The sequence below is a fragment of the Ahaetulla prasina genome, chromosome 1, assembly GCF_028640845.1.
Source record: "Ahaetulla prasina isolate Xishuangbanna chromosome 1, ASM2864084v1, whole genome shotgun sequence".
Taxonomy (NCBI): Eukaryota; Metazoa; Chordata; class Lepidosauria; order Squamata; family Colubridae; genus Ahaetulla; species Ahaetulla prasina.
The window spans coordinates 262,911,798-262,939,251 of NC_080539.1; the positions used below are offsets into that span (position 1 = coordinate 262,911,798).

Sequence of the window (27,454 nt, forward strand, 5' to 3'; positions counted from 1 at the left end):
AGTGCTGCTGGGTATTGAAGTGGTGGGAGGGGTAGTTGTAGGTGTGGAGGCGTGGGTACTGATGGAAGCGGGAATTATTGTGGGAGTCACCGTTGAGGTTGATGGGAGAGGTGTGCTGGTTGTAGAGGTGGTCAGCGTGATGGGGGTGGTGGAGGTTTGTGTGGAGGTTATAGTTGTCGGGATGGGTGAACTACTTGGTGTCGATTTTGTGGAGGTAGAGGTTGGCAGAGTAACAGGAGAGGTTTCAGTTGTGGTTTTTGGCACTGGAGTGGTTGCAGTCTGAGTTGATCTTGTGGTCCTCGAAGTAGAAGAGGTCGACAAGGATGAAACTGATGGGGTCCTGTGGCTTGATGGAATTTCATGTGTTGAAGCTGCAAGAGAGAGTAAATACAGGTAGTAGGCATGCATTGTGGGATGGGAATATGTAGTTGTAAGGATACCCCTTAACAAATTTTCCTGGCCGTAGTATAATAGGTTTTACTTAGGCTGGTGGTGTGGAAAGTGCCTATATAGTTTCTAGTGTTGCTGTGGCAGTCAGCCAGCCAGTCAGTCAGTCAGTCAGTCAGACAGGCAGGCAGGCAGGCAGGCAGGAGGAAAGGAAGGAGGGAGGGAAGGAGGGAGGGAGGGGTGAGAAATGAGAGGGTAAGAGAAGATGGGTGAGTGATATTTAATGTCTGGCAAGTGCACTATGAAGGGAAGGATATTAAGAAGGAGGAATGTGGGTGTAGCCTTGCTTTATGTGCACAATTGTATCATGCCTCAAAAGAGAGGCCAGGGGACAACTTGTGAGATGTCCGAAGGGCCACATCGGAGCAGGATAGTTGACAGAGTTGCTAAATGAAAAGTCTCAACTTACCACTGGTGCTCTTTATTGGTGTCGTCTTTGTGGTCGAAGGAGGCTGTGTACTAGTGGTTAGGGAGGTTGTAGGGGAGGTGAAACTAATAGTGCTGCTGGGTATTGAAGTGGTGGGAGGGGTAGTTGTAGGTTTGGAGGCGTGGGTACTGATGGAAGCGGGAATTATTGTGGGAGTCACCGTTGAGGTTGATGGGAGAGGTGTGCTGGTTGTAGAGGTGGTCAGCGTGATGGGGGTGGTGGAGGTTTGTGTGGAGGTTATAGTTGTCGGGATGGGTGTACTACTTGGTGTCGATTTTGTGGAGGTAGAGGTTGGCAGAGTAACAGGAGAGGTTTCAGTTGTGGTTTTTGGCACTGGAGTGGTTGCAGTCTGAGTTGATCTTGTGGTCCTCGAAGTAGAAGAGGGCGACACGGATGAAACTGATGGGGTCCTGTGGCTTGATGGAATTTCATGTGTTGAAGCTGCAAGAGAGAGTAAATACAGGTAGTAGGCATGCATTGTGGGACGGGAATATGTAGTCGTAAGGATACCCCTTAACAAATTTTCCTGGCCGGAGTATAATAGGTTTTACTTAGGCTGGTGGTGTGGAAAGTGCCTATATAGTTTCTAGTGTTGCTGTGGCAGTCAGCCAGTCAGTCAGACAGGCAGGCAGGCAGGCAGGCAGGCAGGCAGGCAGGCAGGCAGGAGGAAAGGAAGGAGGGAGGGAAGGAGGGAGGGAGGGAGGGGTGAGAAATGAGAGGGTAAGAGAAGATGGGTGAGTGATATTTAATGTCCGGCAAGTGCACTATGAAGGGAAGGATATTAAGAAGCAGCTGACCAAGCCAGGAATGTGGGTGTAGCCTTGCTTTATGTGCACAATTGTATCATGCCTCAAAAGAGAGGCCAGGGATTATTACGGATTGTACAGTAATTGAGACTAAATTGATTTTAAATCTAATAACAGCAGCAAGATTACTAATAGGACAATACGGGAAGAAAAAAGAAGTACCTACAATAGAAGAATGGATATTGAAGGTTGCCAATTTGGCTGAGATGGCGAAGATATCAGCCTTTTTGAAAGACAATACGCAAGAAAGATACTTAAAGGAATGGAAAAAATGGATTGACTATATTCAACGTAGATATCAGACTAAGAGTTATGTTTTTGAATGATTATGATGTATTATTTTTGATTGTTTTCGGGGGAAGTTAGGAGTTGATGATTGTAGGGGTATAATTAAGTTGGGATGAAATTTTTTTAGCATATGTTTGTTTTATTTTTAACTATACCTTGTGTTCGTTCCGGGAAGTCGGGTGGGAGGGGGGTTGTGAAGGGAGGGGGAGGGGGGGAAGGGGGGAAAATTTTGTAAAACTTTTTGAATAAAAGAGAGGCCAGGGGACAACTTGTGAGATGTCCGAAGGGCCACATCAGAGCAGGATAGTTGACAGAGTTGCTAAATGAAAAGTCTCAACTTACCACTGGTGCTCTTTATTGGTGTCGTCTTTGTGGTCGAAGGAGGCTGTGTACTAGTGGTTAGGGAGGTTGTAGGGGAGGTGAAACTAATAGTGCTGCTGGGTATTGAAGTGGTGGGAGGGGTAGTTGTAGGTGTGGAGGCGTGGGTACTGGTGGAAGCGGGAATTATTGTAGGAGTCACCGTTGAGGTTGATGGGAGAGGTGTGCTGGTTGTAGAGGTGGTCAATGTGATGGGAGTGGTGGAGGTTTGTGTGGAGGTTATAGTTGTCGGGATGGGTGTACTACTTGGTGTCGATTTTGTGGAGGTAGAGGTTGGCAGAGTAACAGGAGAGGTTTCAGTTGTGGTTTTGGGCACTGGAGTGGTTGCAGTCTGAGTTGATCTTGTGGTCCTCGAAGTAGAAGAGGGCGACACGGATGAAACTGATGGGGTCCTGTGGCTTGATGGAATTTTATGTGTTGAAGCTGCAAGAGAGAGTAAATACAGGTAGTAGGCGTGCATTGTGGGATGGAAATCTGTAGTCGTAAGGATACCCCTAAACAAATTTGCCAAGCCATAGTATAATAGGTTTTACTTAGGCTGGTAGTGTGGAAAGTGCCAATATAATTTTTAGTGTTACTGTGGCAGTCAGTCAGGCAGGCAGGCAGGAAGGAAGGAAGGAGGGAGGGAGGGAGGGAGGAGAGATGAGAGGGTAAGAGAAGATGGGTGAGTGGAATTTAATGTCCGGCAAGTGCACTATGAAGGGAAGGATATTAAGAAGCAGCTGACCAAGCCAGGAATGTGGGTGTAGCCTTGCTTTATGTGCACAATTGTATCATGCCTCAAAAGAGAGGCCAGGGATTATTACGGATTGTACAGTAATTGAGACTAAATTGATTTTAAATCTAATAACAGCAGCAAGATTACTATTAGGACAATACTGGAAGAAAAAAGAAGTACCTACAATAGAAGAATGGATATTGAAGGTTGCCAATTTGGCTGAGATGGCGAAGATATCAGCCTTTTTGAAAGACAATACGCAAGAAAGATACTTAAAGGAATGGAAAAAATGGATTGACTATATTCAACGTAGAAATCAGACTAAGAGTTATCAGACTGTTTTTGAATGATTATGATGTATTATTTTTGATTGTTTTCGGGGGAAGTTAGGAGTTGATGATTGTAGGGGTATAATTAAGTTGGGATGAAATTTTTTTAGCATATGTTTGTTTTATTTTTAACTATACCTTGTGTTCGTTCCGGGAAGTCGGGGGGGAGGGAGGGGGGTTGTGAAGGGAGGGGGAGGGGGGGAAGGGGGGAAAATTTTGTAAAACTTTTTGAATAAAAGAGAGGCCAGGGGACAACTTGTGAGATGTCCGAAGGGCCACATCGGAGCAGGATAGTTGACAGAGTTGCTAAATGAAAAGTCTCAACTTACCACTGGTGCTCTTTATTGGTGTCGTCTTTGTGGTCGAAGGAGGCTGTGTACTAGTGGTTAGGGAGGTTGTAGGGGAGGTGAAACTAATAGTGCTGCTTGGTATTGAAGTGGTGGGAGGGGTAGTTGTAGGTGTGGAGGCGTGGGTACTGGTGGAAGCGGGAATTATTGTAGGAGTCACCGTTGAGGTTGATGGGAGAGGTGTGCTGGTTGTAGAGGTGGTCAATGTGATGGGAGTGGTGGAGGTTTGTGTGGAGGTTATAGTTGTCGGGATGGGTGTACTACTTGGTGTCGATTTTGTGGAGGTAGAGGTTGGCAGAGTAACAGGAGAGGTTTCAGTTGTGGTTTTTGGCACTGGAGTGGTTGCAGTCTGAGTTGATCTTGTGGTCCTCGAAGTAGAAGAGGGCGACACGGATGAAACTGATGGGGTCCTGTGGCTTGATGGAATTTCATGTGTTGAAGCTGCAAGAGAGAGTAAATACAGGTAGTAGGCGTGCATTGTGGGACGGGAATATGTAGTTGTAAGGATACCCCTAAACAAATTTGCCAAGCCATAGTATAATAGGTTTTACTTAGGCTGGTAGTGTGGAAAGTGCCAATATAATTTCTAGTGTTACTGTGGCAGTCAGTCAGTCAGTCAGGCAGGCAGGAAGGAAGGAAGGAGGGAGGGAGGGAGGGAGGAGAGATGATAGGGTAAGAGAAGATGGGTGAGTGGAATTTAATGTCCGGCAAGTGCACTATGAAGGGAAGGATATTAAGAAGCAGCTGACCAAGCCAGGAATGTGGGTGTAGCCTTGCTTTATGTGCACAATTGTATCATGCCTCAAAAGAGAGGCCAGGGGACAACTTGTTAGATGTCCAAAGGGCCACATCGGAGCAGGATAGTTGACAGAGTTGCTAAATGAAAAGTCTCAACTTACCACTGGTGCTCTTTATTGGTGTCGTCTTTGTGGTCGAAGGAGGCTGTGTACTAGTGGTTAGGGAGGTTGTAGGGGAGGTGAAACTAATAGTGCTGCTGGGTATTGAAGTGGTGGGAGGGGTAGTTGTAGGTGTGGAGGCGTGGGTACTGATGGAAGCGGGAATTATTGTGGGAGTCACCGTTGAGGTTGATGGGAGAGGTGTGCTGGTTGTAGAGGTGGTCAGGGTGATGGGGGTGGTGGAGGTTTGTGTGGAGGTTATAGTTGTCGGGATGGGTGTACTACTTGGTGTCGATTTTGTGGAGGTAGAGGTTGGCAGAGTAACAGGAGAGGTTTCAGTTGTGGTTTTTGGCACTGGAGTGGTTGCAGTCTGAGTTGATCTTGTGGTCCTCGAAGTAAAAGAGGTCGACAAGGATGAAACTGATGGGGTCCTGTGGCTTGATGGAATTTCATGTGTTGAAGCTGCAAGAGAGAGTAAATACACGTAGTAGGCATGCATTGTGGGATGGGAATATGTAGTTGTAAGGATACCCCTTAACAAATTTTCCTGGCCGTAGTATAATAGGTTTTACTTAGGCTGGTGGTGTGGAAAGTGCCTATATAGTTTCTAGTGTTGCTGTGGCAGTCAGCCAGCCAGCCAGCCAGTCAGTCAGTCAGACAGGCAGGCAGGCAGGCAGGCAGGAGGAAAGGAAGGAGGGAGGGAAGGAGGGAGGGAGGGGTGAGAAATGAGAGGGTAAGAGAAGATGGGTGAGTGATATTTAATGTCTGGCAAGTGCACTATGAAGGGAAGGATATTAAGAAGCAGGAATGTGGGTGTAGCCTTGCTTTATGTGCACAATTGTATCATGCCTCAAAAGAGAGGCCAGGGGACAACTTGTGAGATGTCCGAAGGGCCACATCGGAGCAGGATAGTTGACAGAGTTGCTAAATGAAAAGTCTCAACTTACCACTGGTGCTCTTTATTGGTGTCGTCTTTGTGGTCGAAGGAGGCTGTGTACTAGTGGTTAGGGAGGTTGTAGGGGAGGTGAAACTAATAGTGCTTCTGGGTATTGAAGTGGTGGGAGGGGTAGTTGTAGGTGTGGAGGCGTGGGTACTGGTGGAAGCGGGAATTATTGTGGGAGTCACCGTTGAGGTTGATGGGAGAGGTGTGCTGGTGGGAGAGGTGGTCAATGTGATGGGGGTGGTGGAGGTTTGTGTGGAGGTTATAGTTGTCGGGATGGGTGTACTACTTGGTGTCGATTTTGTGGAGGTAGAGGTTGGCAGAGTAACAGGAGAGGTTTCAGTTGTGGTTTTTGGCATTGGAGTGGTTGCAGTCTGAGTTGATTCTGTGGTCTTTGAGGTAGCAGCTGATGATGTTTCTGGGGTGCTTCTTGTAGGGGTACTTGTCACAGATGTGGAAGCTATAGTGGAGCCAAAAAATAAAATTAATTTTGTTGGTTGCCCTGACAGAATTCTGAAATTTCTTTTTTTTTTGTTTAGATACTTATCTACTCACTTTTAAGTTTTGATGTTGTACTGGTAATAGTTGTTTGATTGTGAATTGATGGTTTTGTTGGAATAGGGATAGGGTGAATTGTCACTGGTTTTATTTCTGGTTCATGTGAGATGGTTTTTGCTGATTCAGTAGTTCTTGTTGTTACTGACAATGAAGTTGTTATTGTTGTTTTTGGTGTGCTACTTCTCCTTATTGTGGAAGCTGTTGTAGGAAGAAAAAAATAATTTATCTAATAAATCTTAAGGTTTAGTCATCTGACAATTTATAGTAATTATTTCTTCATGTAGTATGATTCTTACCTGTTGATGTGGATGCTGTAGCTGTTACAGTTGTTTCTGAGCTTTCTGAAAAAAAGTGAATTGGAAAAAGATATACATGTGTTCTTTTGAGCAGTTAGAAAGTATATTTACAATAGGTACCAAAGTATTAAATGACCACTAGGTGTACTTGCAATGTTTTTTCAATTTTAATAAGCATGATCTTCCAGAATTTTCTAGCAAGCCTGCTCGTTGGAATATTCTGGGAGTTGATGTCCATACACATTTAAGTTGCTAAGGTTGAGAATCAGTGCACTAAGTTATGATCTTTAAACATTGTATTTAATTAAAAATGGAAAGATTCTCAGACTTTTTAAAAATAAATTATCTTTGCTTTTTGACTGCTGTGACAGCAGTAAGATCAGTAAGATCAGAAGTTTTGAATGCTACAACATTGGAAATTTTTAAGAAAATGTTGGATAGCCATTTGCCTGAAATGGTGTAGGGTTTCCTGCTTCGGCAGGGGGTTGGACTAGAAGACCTCCAAGGTCCCTTCCAACTCTGTTATTATGTTATGTTATACTTCCCTAACTTTTTATGTTAATTCAAAGTACAGGGCCTTTTTGTGTGTTTTAATATTTTTTAATAAACAAGTCATTAAAATGGGAAACTTACCATTTCATTGTTATAACATTGATCACATGAATTGCTTTGGTCATATACAGTACATATAGTTGGGGTGATTTTTCTGTATGTCTTTGAAACGGGTATGTTTGAAGGGAGATAATTGTAATCACATGTATAAAGGTTGCAAAAATTGATATAGAGAAGATTGATATTCATGAATGAATGAAGGCAAATGTGATGCTTCTCCAGATGTTAGTTCAGAGGAGGATGAACCAGTCCCAAGCACTTCAGGAGGGGAGTTGACCAATGGCTCCAAGTAGCTGGCTGAGAGTGATTTAGCTGAAGTACAGCTGCAGCAGGAGAGCCCTGTGGCTTCAGGTGGGGAAAGCACATAACTACAACCAGTTAGTGATGAGGAGGAAGAACTGCCTTCTGCATCTGATCCAAGAACATGAAAGGCAGGAAGAGCAAAGATCAGCCTGATTAATTGCAAGGAGGCAGTGATGTCCTGCTTGATGGACTGCACCAGAAGCTGGCGATTTAGCACAGCAGACAGATGGAGACGATGCTGGGAACAATGTGTACATTTCTTAGCTGTATGTTTCCTGGTCCTTGTGATTCCAGCCTTGTCTTGCATTGACCGTGTGCCTTGACTTTGTATTGTGGCTTGTCAACTTGACTTTTCTTGCCTTGTGAACCTTCTTGTATTGTGGATTTAATATTGCCTACGATAGTAGATTTTTCTTGTTTGGGAAACTTTCAAGTGCCTTATGGACTCATTGGCCATTGCTTTGTGGACTAGCATTGATCTGCTTTGGAATAGACTTAATTGGGACAGTTTAGGGTTTTTAGTGAAGGGAATTGTTGGGGAATATTAATAAACTCACTAACCCACCATTATATGTACATATGAGTTAGTAAGACAGCACAGCAAATATATGTGTTCTGGGATAATGTTCCAGGATCCAATCTGTCTCAGTTACTGGGACCAGAGGTTTAATCTTCCAAGCTTTCAGACTAGTGCTGGAACCCACCATCCTCAGGGAACTTCTCTCTCACTAGAATATGTCTAGAAGCTCAGAAGACTGGTTTTCTGGTTTTGATAACCAACCCAGATTGGATCCTGCAAGATTGGCATTGACTTAAAATTGACAAACACAATTGGGAATGTAGAGAATGTTTGGAGATACGTGCTAGTTCTTTAAAGGTGCAGTTGAGGCCACTGTTGTATGGCTTTGGGGAATGACATACCAGTAAAATGTGTAGACACTATGGTGCTGGTGTGAGGAATCGTGGTAGTGGAAGTGATCTTCAAAGTGCTTGATATTGAAGATTCTGGGAAGCCAGTGGGTTTTGATACTGTAGAAGCAGATGAAGTTGCTGTAGTTTCCGGTGTAGTTATGGTGTGCGGTGGAATCGTGGTGGCTGCAAAAATGTAAAACATTAAAAAAATAGGGTTAGGCTTACATAAAGTTTGAAATGAAAAGGAGAAAAGGAAAACTATTAACACCTTGAATAGTTCAGGATCAGGGTTCCTTTCCCTGGGAGAGTATAAGAGGAATGATAGTAATATAACGATGTTGTCATAAAGAGACCAGAGTTTTAGTACTCTCTCTCTCCTTATGTGGGGACAGTCTGTATTTATTATACATTTTGGGAATAAAACTTGAGATTGTGAGATAAAGCACCTTTGGGATAATCATAACATTCCTATATATTGTACCACTTGTTTTACAAACCAAACCAAATCTTATATTATTGTTTTAGGGGTCTGTATCAACTCCCAGAATTCCTCAGCCAGCAGAGCTGGGAGTTGAAGTCCACAAGTCTTAAAGTTGCCAAGGTTGCAGAACCCTGTTTTAACAGTTTCCAGCTGAAATTCAGCACTAAAAATTCAGGATTTTTCAATGTTTGTGAATTGGGGGTGTATCAGGGAAGTTTCTGCCTAAGCCACTTCTGAATATCACTGAAACATCTCTGGGGAGATTCTCAGTCATTCAGGCCATAGTTGTCCCAAAGGTGCTTTTCAAAACACAACTGGATTTTCTTGGTTTTTTTTTCCTTGAAAATGTTTCACTTCAAGGCCACATGGGGGCTTATCTGTGCCCTTAGGATCACCTAAATCAGAATGCAAATGTGTGTGGAATCTGAAAGGACTGTGTTATAAAGAGGAGATAGGTGGTGTCATAGTTCTCCCCCTCCGCTGAGATAGGGCTGATCAGGTGGCTGAGCAACTCTGGGAGTTGAAGTCCACAAGTCTTAAAGTTGCCAAGATTGGAGACCCTTGATATAGATGGTCTTTTTGAACCGTCTTTCAAACCAGTGGTCCTCTCTGTCCAGAATGTGGACTTTGCTGGTTCAAAAAAGTGATCTTTGTCTTTCAAATGGTACAGATTCTACTAGTAGTTATAAGGCAAAAGTTCTTGATTTCCTATAACTTCAGAATGACAATGCCATTGCAAGAGACAATACTACCACCAAATGGCCTCAGTGACTCTGTAAAGACCAGATGACTGCAAGGAATATAAATCCTTCCATTCCCCACCATTCAGTCAGAACTGAAGAAGCTTCTTGGATGAGAAGTGAAACATCTTCAAGGAAAAAATGGTCTAGTTGCTTTTTGGGATGTCCCTGATGCATGTTTCAGTCCTTTTGCCTAAGTTACGGATCCCACATATTTTTGTCAAAATCACAGGAAAATCATAGGAATACAGAAATGTAAAAAATGCAATAACATACACTTAAAATACAGATATTTTAAATTTTGTATTTACCTGTTACAGGTGTTGGAGTGGGGATAGGTGGCTGTTCTGTGAAAAGAAAGCATAAGTGAAATATAAACTATAAAATGTTTTATATCATGAAAAGGATCCAGAGATCTCGGGGCACTAATTTGCTTCATTTTGATGTCCTGTCAACATATAGTTTTTACTGGCAAGCAATCACATGACTACATAATGTACAGAAAATGCACATATCTTGTGAATATAGGTAGTCTTCACTTTAGCACTCACTCACAGACCTTTTGAAATTACGTTGACACTAAATGTATGGTATTTACAACTGGTCCTCGTACTTACAAGTTGCTTGCATGTAATCTTTGCGGTTCCATGATTACATTTTGGTGGCTCAGTACCAATCCACACTTCCAACCATCACAGTATCTCTTGGACAGGTGATAGCAATTTGCAATCTTTCCTGCTGGCTTCCAAGAAGCAAAGCCAATGGGGAAACTGCATGGAAGTTTTAGGTCACAGTCATGTAAAGTCCTCATTTAACGATAGCAGCCAAAAGTGCCAGAAAACCAGTCATAAAGCAGCATGGGCACATGATGTCACACTCATTAAATGGACCACTTAACAATGGAGTCTCAGGTCCCAATTGCCTTTGTTAAGTGAGGATTACCTGTACCACAATGATCTGGGCTTGTATAGCTGATTTTGCCATGTGAATTTAGGATGCATTCATCTGAACTCAACTATTAAGCATGAAGCAACTGTAATTGGTTGACACAATTCTGATGGCAAGCTATTGTTGAATAAAATAACTGTCAGGGATATACTTTCCATATCAGGAGTCTACAACCTTGGCAACTTTAAGCCTGGAGGACTTCAACTCTTAGAATTCCCCAGCCAGCAGAGCAGAGCAGAGCTGGATGGGTAATTCTGGGAGTTGAAGTCCTCCAGGCTTAAAGTTGCCAAGGTTGGAGACCCCTGTTCCATACTGTGTCCATTTCCATAGTGAAGCTACATTCAAGGATGCATATAGTTGCAGAAAAGCTCAGCATTAACATCACATCCATGAAAAATATATTTTTTTAATTAAAAATGATTTTCCAGCCACCATAATATACACAGTATATTTCCTAAATTATCACATGTTATAATAAGCAGATAGGATAGACCAACAAAAGTCAGTGTTTAAGAGCTGATTACAAAATACGGCCCATTCCTTACAACATGCTCATAATAATGAAATCAGTAAAGCTGGATAGACTTGAGGAACATTTCTGAATATAGAGGTTGCTATTTAAAACAGCACCTCTTTTCTTACCACAGGGTATGCAGGCTTTCCGTTTTGAATCGTAGTACTCTTCATGTGAACAGTTGTAACAGCCTGAAAGAAAGGGTAAAATACATCTTGAACATTATGCATTCTTTTAGCTAAACACTGGTTTTGAAATAAGAATTAAGAGATTACTAACATGTGTAAATGAGTCTTGAACAATTAATTATTGCATATTTCCAAATTTCAGCACTTGGGCCTATTTCTTTCCATACAACATTCTGTAAAATATTGACCAATTTTTTTAAAACAATTGTATCTTTGTTAGTTTTTGCTAGCTTTCTTTAGTTTGTTGCATCAGACCCTAGACAATTTGACTGTTACAAGATTAATGTTTCCCTTTAAATATTGCAGTTAAATAATGTTTTAACTATTAATTAATCTTCTAATATTGATGGCAAGCAGTGGTGGGATTCAAGTAATTTAAAAGCCGATTCTCTGCCCTAATGATTTCTTCCAACAACCAGTTTGCCAAACTGCTCAGACAGTTAACAACCGGTTCTCCCGAAGTGGTGCGAACTGGCTGAATCCCACCACTGATGGTAAGATATCAAAAGTAAAGTTGAATAGTTATGTTTCCACAGTCTGGAAAAGAGAGGGATCGTTAATGTAAGATTGGAATCTATGCACCAAGACAAATTCCTTGTGTGTCCAATCACACGTGGCCAATAAAAATTCTATTCTATTCTATTCTATTCTATTCTATTCTATTCTATTCTATTCTATTCTATTTCAATAGATTTTGAAGACAAATTATTTGTCCTCAAATAATACTCTACACTCTACTAATTAGCTAGTCCTTGTATCTGTTAATTAATTAAACATTATAATTCTTAATATTAACAACTTCAGATCTCTTTTTTTATTTAGGCCTCATCAACTACAGTTGTTCAATGAATTCAGTGTTCAAAACTGAGACAAGCTGAGCATAATCATGAAATCAGTGTCTTAAGATGAATTTAAAGAAATTGCTCTAAATATTTGGGCAAGTGTCTGGAGTTATATCTGGTGGCAAATATCAAGAAAAAGTAGTGCAAAAAAGTCTTCATGGGGCCATAATTTATGGGATACAGTTACTACACCTTTAGCTAATACCAGGGGTGAAGTGCTACCGGATCGGACTGGCTAGGGCAAATAGGTAGCAGAGATTGGGGCTGGTTCGCTGAACTGGGAGCAATGGCTGGCCGGCCATGCCCCCAACTGGTCCACGGCCCGCAGTTCTGCCATGCTTGCCTGCCTTCCACGCTGCCTTCCCAGTGTTCTGGTGGCCAGCTTGTGAAAGCAGGCAAGCGGAAGCCCATGTGGAAGGCAGGCAAGCATGGAAGGGCTGCTGGGGCTAGCAGCTTACTGCCTTCCCCGAAGCCCTGCCATGCTTGACTGCCATCCACGCTGCCTTCCCAGCAGTCCCCCATGCCTGCTTGCCTTCCCCTCTGCCTCGGGTCCTGCTGCCTGCATCCAGCCTATGATGAGGGACGCACTGCTTCCGGGCTGGGCTGCCCTTCCACCCTCCCAGAGCACCTTCTTCCTTCTCCTGCAGCAGCCGCTGCTCAGACCAGGTGTGTGTGTTTGTGTATGTGTGTGTGTGAAAGAGAGAGAAGAAAGAAAGAAAGAAAGAAAGAAAGAAAGAAGGAAGGAAGGAAGGAAGGAAGGAAGGAAGGAAGGAAGGAAGGAAGGCATGAGTGATGTCATGTTGGCCATGCCCACCCAGTCACACGACCACCAAGCCACGACCACCAAGCCATACCCACAGAATCAGTGGCAAAAAATTTTAATTTCACCCCTGGCTAATAGTTTGTACTCTGAAAAAGGCAAACAATGTTATTTTACCTTCAACATTGACTTCTGTTACTGGTAACATATTTTGACATTTACAGGGGCGATAATGCCAAGTGCAATTTACTTCATTGACATAACTATAATCCATGCCAATCTTCTTATGGGTGTTGAAGTAGTCACAGTATACAGCTAAAAGAAAGAAAAGAAAATAATTGTTCAGTAGATCACAGAAATCACTTATCCACAAGCTCACCTAGACAGATAACAAATTATAACAGTGATGCCAATGTTCTGTTCCCCCCTTAGAATGAGAAAATCAAGTTGACTATCAAATTGACATGTTGATTTCTGATACATAGAAATCGGTACAGAATTAAATTTAAAAGAAATGAACCACCAGTGGATTTTATGACTCATTCCAAAACTCAAGGAAATCTCCAAAGCACCTGAGAGCAGGACAAGAAGCAATGGGTGAAAATAATTCAGTTTCCGAGGAGAGAAGCAACCTAGAACTAAGAAGAAATTTCCTGGCAATTAGAACAATTAATCAGTGGAACAACTTGCCTCCAGAAGTGAATGCTGCAACACTGGAAGTTTTTAAGAAGATGTTGGATAACCATTTGTCTGAAGTGGTATAGGGTTTCCTGCCTAAGCAGGGGGTTGGACTAGAAGACCTCAAAGGTCCCTTCCAACTCTCTTATTCTATTCTATTCTATTCTATTCTATTCTATTCTATTCTATTCTATTCTATTCTATTCCTTGCAAATGGCTCCATAATCTGAGATACGTTTTAATGTATACCCTTTTAGCACTATCAACATGCTCCTTGGAGCTAAAGAATATTTGCATCCTGATTAGTTTCCTTTGCCTGAAATTGCACACAGGAGATAATTAATGGCTGCGCGGGTGATAGAGGGAGCAACTTGAGGCTCCCATATAACACCTCTCCTGCACAAGCTGCACTGGCTTCCTGTGGTTTTCCGGGTGCAATTTAAGGTGTTGGCTACCACCTTTAAAGCACTCCATGGCATAGGACCGGGTTATTTACGGGACCGCCTGCTGTCACCAATAGCCTCCCATTGACCTGTGCGCTCCCATAGGGAGGGTCTCCTCAAGGTGCCGTCAGTCAAACAATGTCGACTGGCGGCCCCCAGGGGGAGGGCCTTCTCTATGGGGGCACCTGCCCTCTGGAATGAGTTGCCTCCAGGGATACGACAACTCCTTGACCTCCGGAGCTTTCGTCGCGAGTTGAAGACGTTTTTGTTCTACCGCGCAGGGCTGGCTTGAAGTAATAGTAATTTTAATTGGGGTTTATTATAGTTTTATTACTGTTTTTTAAGTTTTAATTCGGCCAAATTGAATTAGTTTTTTAATAGATTTTTAAAATTTTTATATTATATGTATAATTGTTTTTATCTGGCTGTAAACTGCCCTGAGTCCTTTGGGAGAAGGGTGGTATAGAAATCAAATAAATAAATAAATAAATAAATAAATGGCTTTTTGCAGCTTGGTAAAGCTGATACAAAGAACTAATAGTCTGTGCTGGAAGTTTTCTATGACGAGTGACTTTACTAGGAAGCCCCCAGTTAGCCTGGGAGCTGGATAACCTGCGCTCTAGTTACACCAAATATTTCTCTATTTCAATAACTTCCCTTTTCAATTCAGACATACTATACAACAATCTGAAAAGGGAGCAAATGCTTTGAAGTTGCTCTCCTGGCAATTCTTGGAAATTCTTAGAAAGAATTTCAACTTTCTTTTTTCAAGAAGAAGATTAGATTAGATTAGATTAGATTAGATTAGATTAGAATTTTTATTGGCCAAGTGTGATTGGGCACACAAGGAATTTGTCTTGGTGCATATGCTCTCAGTGTACATAAAAGAAAAGATACGTTCATCAAGGTACAACATTTACAACACAATTGATGATCAATATATCAATATAAATCATAAGGATTGCCAGCAACAAGTTATAGTCATACAGTCATAAGTGGAAAGAGATTGGTGATGGGAACTATTAATAGTAGTGCAGATTCAGTAAATAGTCTGACAGAAGGAGAAACTTACGGCAGAAGTCAGGGGTTCTCCAGTCAATGCAGACGCCAGCGTCTAAGCAAGCTTTTGCGTAGACTGCAATGGTATCGCACATACATTCACAATCTCCTCCGCTGTCACATCCACATGAGTCCCGAACACAAGATTCATAGTAAGACATCCGGTACACCTGTAGCGGGGAACAAAAAGTTAGTTTGAAAATGGTTGTTTTAGAAAAATTAATCCTGGTCTTCAGCAAAGGCCAGTCAGTGATAACAGTAAGAAAAATTAGATGCTAATGAAATGAATATTGTATGGAGGTAAAGGTTATATTAAAGAAGTACCCATTCAGGCATTTACCTTATTGTGACAGGGGGCAAATATCGGACCATTGATAATAGAGCATTGTTTCTCTGCCCAAGCTTTGCGATAAGGGTTCTTGGTACAGGGATCAGCTACAAAGGACACATCTCCACAGAGAGGATTTTCTTTCCAGGAATTCACAAACACAAATTCGTTGGATGCTAGGTATTTACTCCGTGTTTCAAAATCATCTTTTACGTTGCCATTGTAGTTACCACATAAGCCACAAAGATGATTCTAGTTTAAAATAAAATTTTAAACAAATATCATTTGTGGGAAACGCATTGATCCATAAAATACGTATCTTTTTGTACATGAAAAAAAGAGACACTGGTAATTTTAGGTTGTGCAGATAATAGCCAGTGGCGGCAGCAGAAAAATTGTCCAACCTCCCTTTTAGTCATCTGTTTATTTGTTTAAAATTACAATCCCCTGTTGTTTCCTTTCTTTAGAGAAAAAAATATATATGGGAAGCTGTGTCTTTCTCCTCTTTTACAAAAAAAAAGCAACTGAGGGTAGTTCTGAACAGAGAAAACATGCCTATGTGTTCGATGGACATTTAAAAATATAATCCTAGAAAATGAATGCTGGATAGCTCTTGCAAACTGCACTATGCTGTGTCTTCAAATAACACTCTACACTCTACTAATTAGCTAGTCCTTGTATCTGTTAATTAATTACACATTATAATTCTTAATATTAAATATGAAAATATTTACAGACCCCTCGCATCCTGGACATAAACTGTTTCAACTCCTACCCTCAAAACGACACTATAGAGCACTGCACACCAGAACAACTAGACACAAGAAGAGTTTTTGCCCGAAGGCCATCACTCTGCTAAACAAATAATTCCATCAACACTGTCAAACTATGTACTGAATCTGCACTACTATTAATCGTCTCATAGTTCCCATCACCAATCTCTTTCCATTTATGACTGTATGACTGTAACTTGTTGCTGGCAATCCTTATGATTTATATTGATATATTGACCATCAATTGTGTTGTAAATGTTGTACCTTGATGAAGGTATCTTTTCTTTTATGTACACTGAGAGCATATGCACCAAGACAAATTCCTTGTGTGTCCAATCACACTTGGCCAATAAAATTCTATTCTATTCTATTCTTCAGATCTCTTTTTTTATTTAGGCCTCATCAACTACAGTTGTTCAATGAATTCAGTGTTCAAAAACTGAGACAAGCTGAGCCTAGTCATGAAATCAGCGCCATAAAATGAATTTAAGAAAATTGCTCTAAATATTTGGACAAGTGTCTGGCGTTATATCTGGTGGCAAATATCAAGAAAAAGTAGTGAGAAAAAGTCTTCATGGGGCCATCATTTATGTTGAGTGCAAACCAAGCCATAATAGCATTGATCATAACACTTTGCCAAATGCTATTTTGAAAATCACTAGATAAATCCGCACACACACCATGTTAGGCTAAAGCAAAAACACCACCAAAGGAAAATAAAAGCTTTAGCATGGTGTGCGAACTCAGCAATTGAGCCTGCCTGATTTCTGCTTTCATCTTATGATATCCAGGAGAACGTATCATGATGCTGGAATTACTTATTCAACTTTGTACGTATGTCACAGAAATTCATTTTCTGAGAGTTGAAAAAGAATACAAAGCTTCACGCATTGATTAACTATATCATAAAAGGACGTTCAACTCTTGTTGTTAATAACAATATTGATGCTTCATTTTTATTGATTAAATTGTACACCACCATAGCTACTCTGGGGGAGATGGGCGGTTGAGATGTGAAAAACAAACAAACAAACAAACAAACAAACAAACAGTTGCTTTTTATGGTTAAGCTGGTGAGAATGTGTGCCTCAGATGCCAAAATGATAAGGTATGGTTTTAATGCATGAAGTTGGAATACATGCAGGGGTGAAATTCAGCAGGTTCTGACAGGTTCTGAAGAACCGGTAGCGGAAATTTTGAGTAGTTCGGAGAACCAGCAAATACCACCTTTGGCTGGCCCCAGAGTGGGGTGGGAATGGAGATTTTGCAGTATCCTTCCCCTGCCACGCTCACCAAACCACATCACGCCCACAGAACCGGTAGTAAAAAAAAATGGATTTCACTACTGAATACATGTGATACTTCCCTTGGAAAATAAGTTTGAAAAACATATCAGGAATCTACTTCCCATTACCTTAGTTTCTCTGAAAAGCTTGATGAATAAATTCATGTGCCTGTTCCAGATCAAGGTCATGTTGTATTTGCCAGGGATTGCGATCTGAATAATCAAGTGAAGTGTATTCTCTTCTATGAAGAAATGTATCAGAGGATTGCTACCATAAACAGTAAATGTTTTATCTTCCATGATGATTGTCAGATTCTGTCAAGAAAATACATGGAAGTGAAAAAATAGTCTCAGATCTGTTTCTATTTCCATTTAAACCCTTCCCAACACTCCCTGCCTAAGAGAGAATATATGTTGCAACAAACCAAGACGGATATGCCTGGGCATGAGGAGAGGGATCACAGCTCAATTGCAGAGAGTAGAAAAATCAGATTAAATCTCAGGGACTTTCAATAAAAAAAAGGGAATTAAATAGGAGAATGTCCATGGAGATTTTCAATCATCCAGGTCATGGTTATCTCAAAGGTATTTTTTCAAAAGACAACTGGACTTCCTTTGTTTTTCCTTGAAGATGTTTCGCTTCTCATCCAAGAAGCTTCTTCAGTTCTAACAATGGAAGGATTTATATCTTATTTATAAGATATATGCACCTTTGGGACAATTAAATAGGAGGTGGAAAGAAAAGGTTGCTGCCATAGAGTAGACTGCTGCCATAGAGTAGACTGTATTAGACTAGACAGATATGAGTTGCTATAAGCAGCTGTTTCTACATTTCCATATATCACACTGGGACAGATTCGATTTGTCAAGGGGAAAAAAGGGTCACCATGCACACTACCTAACATCTGAAAAAATACTTCTCATCACAACTACCCTCTGGGTATAATTGTAGTGTAAGCCACTGGGATTTGTGGACTATTTTTTAAAAGTAAAGTATAGTGTCATTGAAAATGCATCACTGATTAGTATTTTATCAGCTTCCTTTCCTAACAAATAATGGTACTTCTCTCTTTTCTCGTCTGTGTCCATTCCCTCAGCATGGCAACACTCTTCTTCATGCATAATAGTAACTATAGCATGTTCTTACCCCAAGATAGATCTTGATTGCTCTGGAACACGTGACCCCAGTATTTCCACAGACGACATTTTCAGTCACTATTTTAAAAGTGTGCGGGGATTTAGCCATGTCACAGCCATCCTAGGAGGGAGTCCACAGCCAAATAATAATTAGTTTACTCAGGATAGCAAAAATACATGCAATGAATTAAGGTACAAATACAAAGCCTCTTAGGCTTTTGGAATCCTAGACCCAAGCAGATTGAAGGATATTTGATCTAACCATGATATGGATCGAGCTTTGCACTAGGGATGTAAGGTTCAGTTTAGGTAACCACATCTCCTAGTATATGGTTCTGCCGATAGGACTGTCAGAGGATGCTCCTGTTTTTGAAGGCATTCTCTGTTTGAAGGGTTGATTCACTCAATTCCATCTTAAGGATGATGAATTATGAGGAATAATGAACAATGAAGTTATCTTATTATAAAGCCCATCTGGGCAAAATGTTTTCTATTACAGTACATTCCACTTCTATTTAAACGAGAGTAAAAGGATATCTATCAGTTATCACTCTAAACAGATCTCAGTCCACATTCATTCTCCTTTTTTGGTAAAGTTATTTCCAGTTTTTCTTTAGTGATGTCAAAGGTCACCTCCTTAATGCTTAACATAATTTTAGTCTCATTTTTCCCCCTATATGTAAAGTGCATAAAAAGTATCAAGATCTGAGTGTGGACTAGTGGAAAGGGAATTAAAATAGAAAGGAGATATTAGCAGATGTTCTTTGAATTCATTAGAACTCCTGTCTATACCATTTTTAAATGTAGGAATGACATTTAACAATAAAAATGCAGTGCATCTTGTGCAGAGAAAGCCATACAAAAACATTAGATGATGAAGGCGTTGCTCCTATAGGCTAGTTTTTCTGTGAAAATGCATCTATTTTGATATTACTTTTTTTTTTTTGGTCAGAAAAAGCTCTTATTGCCAACTCCAGAAGTATAAATTAGGGAACTAATAATATAAAGCTGAGGTACATAACATTTCTTTAGTGTGAAGGTCTGCATTAAAAACAAATGGTCAAGATTAGAACAAAGGTTGGTTTAGGACCAAAAACCAAATATGATTTAATTAAATTATACTTTATTTTGAATAAATTAAATATAACTAGATCCTCACCACATACTTAATACTTTTTCCTGTCAGTCATGTTACAATTCTGTGGTGATTTTTGTCAGTCATGTTTCAATTCTGTGGCATATCCAAAGAGTCATATTAGCCCTGGAACCACAGGTCAGGCTATGGCATTCTGGCATAAAGACTCCCTCTAATCCAGGGCTGTCAAACTCCTGGCCCATGGGCTGGATGCATCATGCACTGGCCACATCCCACCCATTTTAGCGATGGGGGAAAAAGTCCTGATACGTCACGTGACATCGCCGTGATGACATGAGTTTGACACCCCTGCTCTAACCCTAATTTAAAAGAGTGGGCATAAATATTTCAGAATGTCTTTTCCCCCTCAATACTGTTAATCCTAGACTTATGAACGCAATAGGGACCAAAATTTCTGTTATTAAACATGGCAGTTGTTAAGTGAGTCATGATTTTTTGACCTTTTTTTGCCGTGATTTTGAATTGCTGCAGCAAATTGCTGCAGTTAAGGGATTGTGTAGTTAAGTGAATCCAACTTCCTGTCGTGTCCCACTCCTTCACTGACGGCCGGGTCAGGGAAATCCGAATCAGGCGTGCCTCTGCAGCTCTGCCAGAGTCCTAGCAAAGTCCTCAGGGCAGGCAGGAGACCAGAAAGTGACTTCAGCAAGATATGTTTAGACTTTGCCTGACTCAGAGAATGCCAGAAAGCAGATCCTTTATATAGGCCATGGGGTGTGGCTCCATGACTCAGCACTTATCCAGGCCTGCCCCTCCCTTCCTTCTGTTGCCTCCGCCTATCAAGTCTTCTGACGCGGGGGTCACTCCAGTCGGCAGCTGTTGGTAATTGACCTCCCTCAGGCTCACATGCTGTGGAGGAGGGGGAGGGGTCTAGTTGCTCCGTTTGCCTGGGCATGGAGCCAGAGCTGGGGGCTGGAGGTATTTCTTCTTCTTCAGCCTGTCTGGGCATGGAGCCAGGGCTGGGGCCGGGAGGCATACTAGAACATTCCTCCGTGTTCGGAAGCAGATAAGAAGACCCCGGCTGAGGTGAGATTGGATGAGACACAACACTTCCTCCTTTGACTTTGCTTGTCAGAAGATGGCTGGGATGGTCACAAATATGCAATCACATGACTCTGGGAGGCTGCAACTGTCATAAAGGCATGCCCATTGCCAAGCACCTGAATTTTGATCATGTGATCATGGAGCTGCTACAATAGTTTTAAGTGCAAAGGCTGGTTGTAAGTCATTTTTTTAGTGCTATTGGAACTTTAAATGGTCACTAAATGAATGGCTGTAACTCAAGGACTACCTGAACTTAATCTAGGTTACAGGGCTTGGATTATTTTATTAGTTTGAGCATACCTAATTGCCATGTTTTAAGGACAATATCCACAGGTGTGCAAGGTACAATAAAAGAGATAATACCATAGCTAATATGTATTCACAGTTGCCATCAAATGCAAAGTGCTGTCCATCAAAGGAGGTGATATGACCTTCCCCGTAGAGACTACATGTTGAAGAGCACATGGAATTCTGAATGCACTTCCATTTTCCTCTTGTGCAGGTACTGATAAGACATAAAGTACTTGTTAGAAAGATTTGAAACGGATAAAAAGTTTGCATGCTGCTTTGTAAAAACAATTCCTTTGGTGTTTTCATATGACACTAATTTTATTTTCTGAGTTCACATATTCAATTAGCGATGCTTTACTAGCTGGAGTGTAATGAACTGTATAGAAATGGAGATGTGACATTTCCTAGGCATATGAATTATTAATTGAATCGATATTTAGCCAAGGATGCAAAGGATTGGAATGAGAAACCTTACCATGTATTACACTCAGTGTTAATTTCTTCTCCTTTTTCATATGAAATGCCACCATATTCACAAGGACACTCCTCAGGTGACACACATGTACCATCTAGGTTTTCATACAGTCCAGTTGTGCAAACACATCCGGATTCACATTTGGTAGGAATCTGGAAAAGATCAGGCATATAGACTCTGTCATGTACTAAGAACAGCATATGGAAAACGAAGGGTACCTAAAGCACAGATGCACCTAGCTTTACTGAACTACTGGAGTCTTTTTTTAAAAAAATACAAAGTACATTCTACTTCTCCATGATTGTTTTACGCTGTTAATTGACAACAATAAATAGCATTTACAATATGATCATCCCTACGTATGTGACCCACTGAATTTAGTGGTCCTTGCTCCCAGTAAAGGGGATCTAGAATTGCAACCTCCAAATTCATGAAATATATATACAGGCTGTAGTGACTATAATTGCTGTAGGTTTATTCTTGTTCTGCTGCAGTGTAAAGCTGATAGGATAGGAAATGGGCAGACCATTTCTTATTTCCTTTGCTTGTGAGCACAGAGTTATAATCTTCAGAGGTGAAACAGCTGTCATCACCCACAACCCCTTTGATATTTTATTTATTTATTTATTATTTATTTATTTATTTATTTATAATTACATTTCTATACCGCACCATCTCCCGAAGGACTCAGGGTGGTGTACAGCCAATATTAAAATACACATACCACTATAATATAAATATAATAAATAAACACTATCTAAAAACAATTAAAAGCAAATATTTAGTGGCTGAATCACTAAAACGGTCAAAGACCGATTAAAACCCATTAAAATTTCACTAAAATACATTCTTAGGCTAGTCCCGCTTGGTGAAATAATAAGGTCTTCAGTTCACGTTTGAAGGCCCGGAGGTCGGGGAGTTGGCGTAACCCCGGAGGTAGCTCGTTCCATAGGGCTGGTGCCGCCACAGAGAAGGCCCTCCCCCTGGGGGTCACCAACCTACATTGTTTGGTCGACAGCACCCTGAGGAGGCCCGCTCTGTGGGAGCGCACAGGTCGTTGGGAGGCAATCGGTGGCAGAAGGCGGTCTCGCATTCTGCCACCGCATATTAACCCATTGCAGGAAGATTTTTGTCTCTTTAATTTGGTGCAACATCAGAATCATATCACCCATAAGGAACTAACTGAACTCTGGGCTCTATTTCAGTCCCAATGCAGTGGTGACTAGAACTGACAATCCTGCCCTCTCCCTTGATTATTTAGATACTTGGGAAATATTGCTGCTATTTTGTATTTATGATCATTTTCTTTTGCATGAGGCTATCGATATTCCAAGAACAAGCATTTCATTTCATGGGCCAAGTTTTAGTCTAACTTGTAAAGAGGTAACATTTCAGAAGGATATTTCATCATAGAATTAGCTCAACTAGTCTCCCCATCATACAGCTACAGCAATCTCTCATGTGCTTTTGATAGCCCTTAAGTATTACAAATGTATTGACTCACACAATCCGTCCCAGTGGCCAGCATTTGACATGTTGGTGCACAAGCAGCCCCATATTTGCTTCCTGAGGAGGCTGAACATGAAATGTACTTTTTGGGGGGGCTGCAGATTTCTGCAAAGGGAAATAAGACAAGCATAATGTGATATTTCTGTCACTTAGGGGAAAAGGATATACTGGGAAAGAAAATGAGATCCATACCTAAGAGATTCATTGGTTTGCCGATACAAGTCAGATTTCCATTAATGCAGTAGCTAAAAACGAAAGAGTATATTAAAACACTCTTACAGAAATATTTGGATTCAATAATTTTTACACAAAGTCTAAACCTGAATCATTTAGGAGAAGTTATAATTTTCCTTTTGAACCAGTTTAGTGTTCAACAACCATGTTTCAACTGATGTGGAAAAATGTTAACAGAAAGATGTCAACAGAGACTTACCATGTAGCTCCATCGATGACGGTGTATTGATCTGCTAGAATGATCTTTCTGCCTTTCAGGTAGCAGGGACACTGAGATTTCTGGACACACTCATTTTTGTGGTTCAGGTAGGTTCCTTTTGGGCAATTGCAGCCATCAATAGGCACGTCAGTGGGATGACATTCAGTTTCTCTGCTGGAGAGGGACAGGCATGTCCGGTCGCAAGCTTCTGCATTGTAGCTGAATGTCTGATTTCCCGTACAAGATACAGCTGCAGACACAAACAGCATAATTAGCTCTGGATGGCCAGAAACTTTCAATGACCCTGTTTCTCTTTGCACAAGAAATCAGTAGTTATGTATTTGGAAATTCAGTGACTCAACATCTTCCCTTTACACCATGCTCAGTTTGTTATTTAATGACAGCTTACTAAAGCTCCAGTTTTCTGGGTTTGTGCTACCGGTGAAACGAGTTACATTATGTGTTAGCACATCATGTGTACAAGCTCATTCACAGTGTGAACCTAGCTAGACTTCTTTTGGAAAAGAAGTTGGAGCATCTCAGAGAACCCTTGAATCCAGACAGTAGTTTTCTCAAATACCTGCTCAATGTGGACATGATAATATGAGAACAACAAATATGAGTCTTCATTATATGAGAAGAATTGCAAGATCCATTACTATTTAGGTTATCAAGACTAGATCACCTACAGGTAGCCTTCAAGTTGCAACAGTTTGTTTAGTGACCATTTGAAGTTACAATGGCACTGGAAAAGGTGACTTATGACCATTTTTCACACTTATGACCATTGCAATATCCCCATGGTCACATGATTTACATTTGGATACTTGACAACTGGTTCATATTTATGATGGTTGCAGTTTCCTAGGGAGTTATGTGATCATCTTTTGCGACTTTCTGACAAGCAAAGTCAATCAGGAAGCCATTTAACAACTGTGCTACTAATTTTAAAACTGCAGTGATTCAGTTAACAAATGTGGCAAAAAAAGATCATAAAATGGGGCATAACTCTTTTAACAAATGTCTCACTTAGCAACATAAATTCAGGGCTCAATTGTGGTCATAAGTTGAGGACTACCTGTATATTTAGTACTCTATATTAAAACTATTTAGTGAAGTGGGGAATTTTTGTAGCTTAAACTAATCTGGAGGCTACTTACTGCAGTTGTCAACTGTATCACGCCAGTTCCAAAGAAATATTCCTTTTAAAGCACATTCACGGGCATAAGAACCCAGAGCAGAACAAATATATGGAAAGGTTTCCTCATAGTTACAAGCTTGATAGTGACATCTCTGAAAACAAGTTGAACTTAGTCAGTAACACTTCGGAAATCTTGAATGCTGGAGCACTAGAACTAGTTCAGATACATGTGTATATCACTGAAACTTGCTAGTATAATTTGTTTTGTTGTTGAATAATGAAAACTGTTTTGGAGCAGCTCTATGTCCTTACACAAGTCCTCATTTCACAGAAGAATACAGTCATAGTATTTTGTATTCCAAAATGAAGATGGTATTCATTATGAAAATAAAACTCTGTCTATGGGTTCAAATGACACACTAAATAGAAGATCAGTTGAAGTTCTGCAAAATATTGATTTCCTTATAATTTAGAAGGTTCATTTTGGCATTTTGGGTAATGCGAACTGACTATTGTTTTTCACAATCATATTCTGAAAATACATAAATATTCAGAAGTTTAAAATGTTATTTTCTGCCAAATTTCTCTGATAGTTTCCCAAAGGGTGAAACACATAATTTTAAACACCCAGCAATGTATGCCCACAGTTAAAAAAAATAGAACTGATAAAAGCAATAAAATATATTTGGAGAGTTTATTTGTGGAATAATTTATCAGGAGAATAAGGGAAATTTGTAGTCTGAGCTACAAAGAATGAAGAATTGAAGAGCCTGGTATAGCAATATTCAGTGAGAACTCTGACAAAATGCTGAAGGTAAGATAAATTGCCCACTTTGAACTATATTTTTATTGGAATTTTACTGCTACAAGTCATATAAGCATAACAAATGTTGAGCAGTTTCAGACAGAAATTGTATATCAGTTCACATTATCTACCTTTAGCATAAACTCATCCTGTGGTGCAAATTGAAGTAAGAAAAAATGCATTGTTTCCTGAAGTGCTCTAGCAAATTTGGTAATTCTCTAGCCTGAACTACAAATTTGCCTTATTATCCTGATTCCACATGTCATAATACTGTATGACATTCCAGACTACAAAGAAAAAGCCTTTAATGATTCAATCCCAAACCTATTTATCTGGGAACATGCTAGTAGTCAGTGGGATCTTCTTCTGGCTGAACATACTTTTTTTAAGAAGGAAAAGAGAAAGATGAGAAATATTATTTGGTTGAGTTGACGATCTTAAAAAAACTAGTTTGGCCTTTGGAGAAAAAGAGGCCATTTATCACTAAAATGGTTTTGAATTTTACAGAAGTCATAAATCAGTTCAAAGATGCTTTATAGTGGACGTCCAGTAGAATAGGGGGTTCTGTTCCATCTCTTGAGGTTATTATTGATTGGACTACCTAGTGTGGTTGTTTTTTTCTTTCCAAGGCCTGTCTCTGCCTAATATTTGGGACTCTGGGTAACATCAGAAGCCACAGAAAATTGTTTGTATCCTAGCATATTGTAGAAGAAGAAGGTCTGTATAGACCTGATGCAACTACATTTCTTCCCATTTATTTCAGAGACATCTTTGATGGAATGATATAGCCTTTGTATGCTTCTCTTTAAAACTGTTATTATTCCTGCTATTCCTCTGTTCTGCCATCTTGTCTAATTTATATATATCCCACCTTTATTATTATTATAAATAACTCAAGGCAGCGAACATACATACATAATATGAACTAACATACATAATATTCCTTCCTCCTCCTATTTTCCCCACAAAACAGCCCTATGGGTCTGAAAGAGTATGAATGGATCAAAGTTATCCAGCTGGCTTTCATGCCTATGATAGGACTAGATGTCATGGTCTCTTGGTTTGTAGCCCGGGGCCTTGGTTCCTTAGATCAGGGGTCTCCAACCTTGGCAACTTTAAGACTTGTGGACTTCAGCTCCCAGAATTCCCAGCAAAGCTGGCCGAGGAATTCTGGGAGCTGAAGTCCACAAATCTTAAAGTTGCCAAGGTTGGAGACCCCTGCCTTAGAACACATAAACTCTTAAAAATGTGTGTGGATTTGGTAAAGATTATTTAAAATAAATCTGAAAAATATCAAATCCCAAATAACAGTTGCTACTGAATTCTGTCATGCATTTCATAATCAAATGTCCAGCAGTTTTTTTCCTCAGAACACAAAAATCCCTACCTTGACAAATGGATCAGGATTCACCACAGAATGACATTTCTGAAATAGTGTATTCATTTTTAAAACAGAACAATAGGTCTCTGCGCATATTTCTAGGGGAAGAAAAACAGGTGTGAGCTGTTAATTTTAAAATGAAAATTTAATACAACTTTGGAGATCATAGTCAAACTAGAATTGTAATTATTTCCCTGGGTGAATTTCTCACTACATATGCCAATGAAAGTTATATTTTTATGTTTTTCTTAAAGATCCTAGAAGTCTAGCCAGTTTTAATCTATTTTTAATTTTGAATATAAAATATCCATTCCCTAGTTAATTTCCCCATCTATATAGCATGAATATTTTTATTCAGTTATAAGCATGATGTACCCTTTTGTGTGGTTATTGCTGAAATTCAAAAGTTTATGCTTTTTAAGTAGAATAGCAATGTTTAAATAATATATTATAACTGCTGCCATATCATTCGCTGTTCTAGTGGCTAATAATCTCCTAACACTTTAAAAACCAATGTATAATTCTCCCATGACAACTCATCATCTGCAGAATGGAAATACATTTAGCATGGTTATATTTATATTGTATCATTGTGAGTTGGGAACTTACAGAAAGCAGCTTCAGATAATAATTGCTTGGACTGTGCTAGCCAATACCTGAGCTCTGAGAATGCAATCCAGTCAGAGATCAAGTTACTGAAACTATTCAATACTGAAGTAAGATATTATAAAAAGGTCTTCTTCAACCAAAATAATAATAACAATCATCATCATCATCATCAGCAGCAGC

The 27,454-nt window shown here is 40.2% G+C and overlaps 1 protein-coding gene across 1 annotated transcript in view; it reads right to left on the minus strand.

Moving 5' to 3' along the window:
• Positions 1-6,577: 6,577 nt before the first annotated feature.
• Positions 6,578-27,454, minus strand: part of MUC6 (mucin 6, oligomeric mucus/gel-forming) — a 70,696-nt gene continuing 49,819 nt past the window's right edge. The window contains exons 15-29 of the mRNA XM_058160186.1: positions 26,672-26,763; positions 24,499-24,631; positions 23,339-23,588; positions 23,098-23,150; positions 22,901-23,010; positions 21,397-21,548; positions 20,994-21,135; positions 18,444-18,554; positions 17,426-17,611; positions 15,251-15,490; positions 14,924-15,080; positions 12,908-13,045; positions 11,069-11,131; positions 9,790-9,825; positions 6,578-8,440 (exon numbers count right to left, since the gene is read on the minus strand). Coding sequence (XP_058016169.1) covers positions 8,217-8,440; positions 9,790-9,825; positions 11,069-11,131; positions 12,908-13,045; positions 14,924-15,080; positions 15,251-15,490; positions 17,426-17,611; positions 18,444-18,554; positions 20,994-21,135; positions 21,397-21,548; positions 22,901-23,010; positions 23,098-23,150; positions 23,339-23,588; positions 24,499-24,631; positions 26,672-26,763 — 2,087 coding nt within the window. The 3' untranslated portion in view covers positions 6,578-8,216. The remainder of the gene's footprint in view (positions 8,441-9,789; positions 9,826-11,068; positions 11,132-12,907; positions 13,046-14,923; positions 15,081-15,250; positions 15,491-17,425; positions 17,612-18,443; positions 18,555-20,993; positions 21,136-21,396; positions 21,549-22,900; positions 23,011-23,097; positions 23,151-23,338; positions 23,589-24,498; positions 24,632-26,671; positions 26,764-27,454) is intronic.